This window comes from Cupressus sempervirens, chromosome 11, assembly GCF_028749045.1.
Source record: "Cupressus sempervirens isolate cs-2001-9-10 chromosome 11, ASM2874904v1, whole genome shotgun sequence".
Classification (NCBI taxonomy): Eukaryota; Viridiplantae; Streptophyta; class Pinopsida; order Cupressales; family Cupressaceae; genus Cupressus; species Cupressus sempervirens.
Genome location: NC_143128.1, coordinates 288748349 through 288756451, shown reverse-complemented (window position 1 = coordinate 288756451; position 8103 = coordinate 288748349). Strand labels below are relative to the sequence as shown.

Sequence of the window (8103 nt, the reverse complement as noted above, 5' to 3'; positions counted from 1 at the left end):
CATCACTTGTGATTTATCATGCTTGAGTTCACTAGGTGAATAGGTTTGCAAATATTTAGTTCAATCCTAACTTGTTTTTCTTATTCCAAGTACATATTGGACAATACATATTATAGTTATGTACATTTTTTCTCTTAATTGTTTGTTGCCATTAATTTTTTTATTTAATAATTATATATTATGTATACCCCATACTAATGTTTTAAAATTAAATACTTTTATTTACAATATTTGTAAAAATGTATAATTATTTATTTTATTTCATTCAATTATACTTTAAGTTTATTAAAAAAGAGGCTAGTTATAATTATAATTTCTTATTTTAAAAACTTTGAAAGCCTAATTATAATGTTAATTTATCAATAAAAGATTAGAATATTTTTAAATAAATTAATAACACAGTTTAGCGTATTTAAATTAAAATTTTAAGTAGATCACTTTTGTAATAGCATTGACTATTCCATGAACAGCGTAGGCCCTTTTTACCATATAAACAAGTATATATGGGAACACTCGGTCTAAAAATAAATAACCGAAGTCTACATCTAAATGGTTAGTTATAACTTCAGAAATAAAATATCTGTAGAGAAATTCTCACACAAATTAGGCTGCATCTGGAACTGAATCAATGAACTGCGGCTACCATACCTCTATCTGAATGTTGGGATTTCGAGATTTGAGTGTTTTCCAGTCATCCCCTCCTTCCTTTAACCTCTCCTTCCATTCATCGCTTGGCTCATCAACCCTTATCTTCTTTAGTCTCCTCAACCGCTCCAATCCCTCTGGAACTTTTTTCACCCGCGGACAATTACTTATCTCTAACGATTCAAGGCATTGCATCGCTCCTTCCTCCAACGCCGGCAACTCCTCCAAAAGAGAAAATTTACAAAGAGACAGCCTGACCAATTTAGGAAATCCTCCACCCTCTCCAAACTTCTCTGGCAATTCTTTGTATCTCGAATCCTCAACCAGCACCAGTGATCGTAAGTTGGCAATCTTTTGAAGCGATGGATAACCGCTGCACCGAGACAATGAAAGTTCTGTGAGATTGACCATACCACATATCCAACTTGGTACGGAGAAACGGTGCAGTCCAAGTTGTTGAAGATCTGTGAATACACTCATATTCTCTGGGAATGCCGGAAGATTGCATTCTTCTACATCGACCTCCCTTGCAGGAATGACATTTCCTACCATAAGAATTCTCATTTTCACCAGATGCTGAAGGGCACCATCTTCTAAACTTGTCAACACACCGCCGTCTGCAAGTAGAAAGCTGATTTCCTCAAGATTGGTCAAACGACCGACGCTTTGAACATCTAAGATTTCATTCTCTTCACTACTCAGTGGGAAGGGATCTGATCTCAGAGTCCTCAGATTGGAGAGCTTTGATATCTCCTTGGGCATATGACTATCAACTTCTGTTGAGCAGCCACTTGTATCGAGATGGGAAAGAGATTGAACCTCGCCTATCCAGTCAGGTAGACGTTGTATGCCCTTGCATCCAGACACATCAAGATATTCAAGACTCTTCAGTTTTCTAACACAATCCGGCACCTCCGTAATCTCTGTTTGAGATAGATTCAAAACCTTCAGAAGCTTCAATTTGCCAACACATTCTGGTAGCATGGAGATGGCAGAGCTGCTCAAGTCGAGAATACGGAGCACTTTCAAATGATCAAACAAGTGTTCTGGAATGCCCGTAATTTCTTGATTCTGAGAGAGTGAAAGAGTGCGAAGCAGTCCCTGGCAATGAACACGTCCAGCTGAAATTGCATCATTGGCTATACCTTTCTTACCCAACAGTAACCGGCGGTAGGTTGTTTCTTGTAAGGGAAGATGAAATTCACACTTATGTTCTCTACTTATGTTAATAGCCAGATCATGCAACAAGTCGTGCACAGTGTAACAGGAAAGAGCTGTGTTTACTTCCAGCAAACGTAGATCTACAAGTTGGTGTAGGTAATTCAACCCAACGTTCCACCGTCCTTGCGGGATAAAACCTTCCGCCATCCACAAATATATCAAATAGTCTTGATGTATCCATTCCGTTTTCTTAATCCTAGAAAAATAGATCTGTGTATCCTCTGGAAAGAAAGAAAAGTAAGCAAAACAAGATTTAAGAGAGGAAGGAAGAGAGTCGTAACTCAGCTTCAAGATCTGCATCGTAGAGCCCTCTTCCCCTACATCAACATCTTTCAATTTCCCCAGTTTTGTCTTCCAGTCTTCTAAGCCCAGAGATCTTCCTGCCATGGATGCCGCAACTGTTTTGACAGTCAATGGCAGCATGCCGCATTTCTTGACAATTTGACGAGCCAAACTCTTCAGGTGCTCGGGCGGCCTATTTCCCTCAATACAAGGAAAGGCAAAGAGGCAAAACAGATTCCAACTGTCTTCCTCCGAGAGAAGTTGCATCTCATAGACATAGTGAGCTCTCATGTGTTCAGCTACAACTTTATCTCTAGTAGTAGCCACAACTTTACATTGGTCGTTAGTGCCAGTGGGAAGGCCAAGCCTCTGTATCAAGTTGCCTTGTACACTCCGCCTCCACACGTCATCGAGAACAATCAAACATTTCTTATCCTCTAAATACCCATGTATCAACTGAGCTACCAGCACATCACTTATGCCACCCTCTATTTGCAACTTAATCTGCTTGGCTATGTCACCTAGCAATGTTCTAAGAGAACAAGTTTTTGATACAGAGATCCAGGCAGAACACTCATACCTTTGTTTGATTCTGTCATAGACATTCTGCAGAAGCAAAGTCTTCCCCTGGCCGCCCATACCCACAATGACAATAACAGCATATTGTTCTAATAATCCCTCTATTTCCTCCACCTTGTCCTCCATAGCCACAATTCGTGAGTCGGTCTCTAATATACTTCCTCTCTTCAACTCTGCTCCTCTTTCCGAAGTACTGATTGATGGGTGTCTTGAATTCAACATCTGACGAACAAGATTGAGCTCCCCTGCCTTTTGCATAGCAGAGCTCAACCTCCCTTTCAGATCTTTGATCCTCTTCCCCATCTTATATCGAAATCCCAATTGACTGCAATTGTAAACACAGGAATATTGTCTGGGCTTCCTATACAAATGGTCGACATCGCACTCATCAACAACATCTTCTGCATCAAGAGCAATGTCGCTCACTTCTGATAGCCATCGCTTGACAGAAGCACTGTGCGCGGTTTGGTCTTCAGCAGCTTGCAGATAACCAGAAATGTCAATGAGCTTCGTCTGCAACCAATGGAAGTCATCTCTGAAGTAGATCACCAGCGACGCCTCATTCAATACTTGCTGAGCCACAATCTCGCCAAGCTTTCCAAGCACGCCGTTGGCAAATGCGAGAGCAAGTCCTTCAGCCATCTTTGATTTTTTTCAGGTTTTGGACTTGAAAGAGAATAGAATTGAATAACAAATACAGTTCAGATTTGGTTGAGTGCGAGTATAAAGACTTACAAATCTCTAAATTTATAAGAAAATGAGACTTCTCGCCAATATAATGTTACGGTTTTCTTGGTAACATTTTAAGTGGGAATGGAGTTTACATCAATAATGCAATAATCATCTTTCATTAAGAGCGGATTCCCTTGATTTGGAATGATGCCCAGTCTTCATTGGAGGAAGAGGGTGGAAGATCTCAAACAACGGAGGGCCCTTGTTAGAGACATTATGTTGAATTGCTTGCGTCTGGATAAGCCTGGCTGATGCTTTCATTTTATTTTTTCGATTGTATCCGTTGATCTGGAATTGTAATCTTTATTTTCCTGTCACACTCCTCCCATGCGATGATATAGAAAGGAAACATTATTTAAATGCTGAAACTTCATCATTCTAGATGTGCTCATCTGTCCGGGTTCCATTTTACGCTTCTTTTCACTTTCTCCCCTCTTTCGTGTTGACCTCTATTTTGAAATTATTAGGGGAAACCCCGAAACCTTAGATTCTTCCAGCATGTAAGCCATGCTGTCTAAATGTCTATAGTAGAAAGAATAATAAGTGGCCTATGCAAAACCTGTAAGAAAAAAAAAGTAAGTGGGTTTTATAGTCCACGACACTATTCTATTGTTTTTGGGTTTACATATGGTGCCAGTGATATGGGACTACCTCGTACTCTTTTTCGAAAGGCGCTTGGCACTACAAACGAGGCATACATACCCTACCCCACCCAGTGGGATTTGAACTTGTGACCTCTCTTTCAAGAGTACAAGTTCTCCACCACTAGGCCAACTCAAGTCCCTTATTATTATATATTTAAGGCAGACCTGTTCATGGAATCTTCTAGATCAAATTTAGGATTTTGTAATTTTTTAACGATATGATTTGCAAGTTGAGACAAATATTTAGTGGCAACAATTACAAGTGGGACTAGAGGCATGATGCTTATGACTCAATCTAAAGTGTTCACATTTCTTTGAGTAAGCACATTCACTCTTGCACATGTTGTCTATACAACATACAAATCATAATATTTATTGCTAACAATCACATCTTAGTGTGCAATGAATACACCATAGAGGTGGGGAAGGTTAACTAAATTTTGTTTAGTTGTGTGTCTCTCCTTCTCATCATCTCTTTACCTCTTCGTCACTTTATACCAATTTTAAATATGATCAGTCACCATTGCTACTATTTTTGTTGCTTCATCAGTTAAACTCTCACTACCCTGCTCTTAAAATCATATGTTAGTTCTAGCACACTCAAAGCTGAGTGACCAATGTAGTTTGTATTGATGTTGCTTTTGCTAATAGTAACTACCCATCATAGTAACTCTCATTCAGAGTACCTACTTACTGATTTTAATTTTCATAATCGTTTCTCCCACCCACCATTTTTCCATAGGAATATTTTTGACTAGGTTCTTTTCAATTGGTTGCCCATATCCAAGTTATCCAAAATTTAGTGTTTGTAGAACTAGTATAGACTTCCATCAAAATGATCACTCTTGTCAAATATTATGGTTTTAAATTACAAATATATAGAAGGAAAACTATAGATGCAAACTATTTCGTAAAATATTTTTCATAAATGTATTGTCATAATTGTTTGTCTATAGGATATGAAAAAAAATGTTGAAAAGAATTTGTAAACTTTCAGTAATACAATGCATAAATTTACAACCAAATTTTGTACCGCTAAAGCATGTGAAAAAGTGGGAGCTTTGCAAACATTAACATAGACATACATCATATAAAGATAAGGTGTAACACTAATTGGCTCACCCCATTCATTCTACTTTAGGCCTTGCAAACACTATGTGCTTAGTGCTAGGTAAATGCATATCTCCTAGCAAGTTATGATAATATGAATGAAACTAATTGTGTAGGATGTGTTATGCAAGTCTTTTAGGAGTTTATTTGTTTCTAATTTAATTGTATATTGTTTTTCTTATTAGTCTCACTAACTTCTAGTAAAATGTTTTGAAAATATAAACCTTATATCATCACAAAAATTGTTTATATTTACCATTCTTTCATATGTAAAAGAGTTAGTAGACCCTTAATTAAAAATTAGGAAAAGTGTATAGACCATTTTTCAATTTCCTAAAATTCAATATTCATTTATCATACAGATAATTATAAATTGTTAATGGTTGTACATTTTTTTTAATATACCGAACAAGTGATATTAATTTGAGGTTTGGAGAATATAGAGATACCATATGGAGAAGAAATTATATTTGATGCATATTTGATAATGAAAAAAGCTTGTTAGTATAATCAATATAACATATAGTTTTTTTATTAGTGGACTTATTGTCAATTTATTATAAAAGTTATTATTTTTTTATCAAACGAGGGTGTTCTTTTGTTGTAAAAGGAAGATTTGGTCGTCTTGCTAAATTTTTTATGTTATGATTCCCAAACTATTTTATCAATCAAGATTTAACTTCTTGAGTCAAAATATAGAAATATTATTTTATAATAAATCTATAAGAAATAAACATGGATGTTTAAACAAGAGTGTTTTTTTTATCAACATCCATCTTCATCTAGAGTATGTGACTTGAGAAGATAAATGTATCACATTAAAAATGGAACAAAATCATCCATCTTAGATCATGAAAAAGTTCGTGTATTTGAAAATGTTGATGCATTTTTTCAAGTCCATAAATAGATTACTTGAAGCCAAGAATCATAATAAACCTTATTCAAATACTTAATATATTAGACTTTGAAAACACCCATCTAAGAATGCACTCTTTCACATTTGTGAGGTGCATTTTGTTCTAATTTTGGTTCAACAAAAATTATAGAATGTTTAAGAATTTGATTGAATTCCATGGGTGGGCTTAATATTTTAGCCCTTCTTCACACCATTATGCGATGACAAGTGAGAACATAAGATAGCTATATCTACCTTCACCCAAGCTAAAAGATCTATTAAGTTCATTAATAGTGGTTTGTTGTCATAGTTAAATTGTTTTTTTGTTGTTCTTTCATATTTTCACTATGTCTAAAATTTTGGTGTACTTTACTATAATTTCATTCAACTAGAGACAATTTTCTAAAATTCATGAAAGTAGTAAAGATATAATGTTCACTCAAGAGTGTGCTCTCTTCTAGGATTTAAAAGTACTATCTTTTTTTCTTTTTAAATCCATTTTAAGATTTAAGAATAATTTAACAATCAATTAGTATTAAAAAGATAAATCACTATTGTTCATTTTTTAAATTTACATTTAAATATTATATCTATATAGTAGCTAATCAATATTAATATATCAATCATAAAATTTAAATAAATAAACTATCTATGAGTTCCAAAATATTGTCTTCAAATTCTAGTTATTGCAAGTCTTTCGAAACCCATATTATCTTAACCTGAAGAGAAATTTTATTTCATAGGGGGCTTTTACTAGAATAGAGGAAGAAAAAAAAGATTGGGGTTAAATGGTAACAAAGGTTTAACGAAAGAGAAGCTAAATGCGCCAGATTTCTCCATCAGTTGAAAGGACTAATGGTAATCTAGCTCAACATAACCAAGCATTCAATGTGGTGTAGTTGATGTTACATGCACCAGCTTGGACAGACCAAGATCTAAGACCTTCACTTTCAAACTAGGAGAATATTAATTTGATGGTCATAATGACTTCTATGGTCATTGACACCTCTTCCATGTTTTGAACCATGGGATTGAAATTTTAGCTCTTGCATTACATGTAGGCAAACACCTATGGCATAATTAGTCCCTACCTTTTAAGGTGGGGACTATAGTTTTCAATGCACTAATTGGTATTAATACATTCTTTGATAATCATGCGCACTCCTTAATTTCTCAATTAACCTATGGTCAAATCAAATATTTATATCAAATAGAATTATTTACATTTTACTTATAGTGGGTGATCCCACAATATTGGATTCCACTTTTTGACCAATTTTGACACTGAAATCAATATTTTTGAAACAAACCTCACGTTCGAGTGACTATATCTCTAAAACTATGAATAATTTCAAGATGACATAAAATAGTGATTTCTAGTATTCTATTCCTACTTTGTAACCATATTTTTTAATTTTAAAAAAAAGTTATTTATGTCAATTTTTTCTTCTCCTCTGAAAAGTGGTACACATTAAAATTCAATATTTTTAAAGATTGACAATCCGTTTGACACACACAACTTTTTTTCTAGAAAAGATAATGAGGTAATTCTTTTGGCGTTGGATTTGTAACATCAATATCTAGAGGATGCATTTGGTTTGATTCAATTTGGTTGAATATTGTATAGTTTATGAAGTTTTGAAGTGACACCAATCGTATTTCAGACATACGTTCATTTTGACAAAGATAAATTGAACTCAATTTATCATAAATCTAAAAAAAAAAATTATGAATAGAAAGCTATCTTGACAACTTAATTCCTAGATATTTTTCAAAAAAAAATTGACCTAATTTACTAATTTTCCTGAAGTGTCGAAGTCAATTGATGTTCAATCGGTAATGAACCTATAATGAATTAAACTCATATTTGAAAGTCTTAATGAATATAATATGTATTACAATTATAGTCATTGGAAAGCTTGCTTCGAGTAGCACAAATTGGCATTTTTAATTTTATAGTAGGAGATCAATCATTTTCAATTTTGGGTGTCAAAA

General features: G+C 34.5%; 1 protein-coding gene across 1 annotated transcript; it reads right to left on the bottom strand.

The window, feature by feature from the left end:
* Positions 1-639: 639 nt before the first annotated feature.
* Positions 640-3369, bottom strand: LOC149529240 (putative disease resistance protein RGA3). The gene has a single exon (XM_089808125.1). The coding sequence runs from the start codon at positions 3367-3369 to the stop codon at positions 640-642; it is 2730 nt and encodes a 909-aa protein (XP_089664251.1).
* Between the last annotated feature and the right edge of the window lie 4734 nt (positions 3370-8103).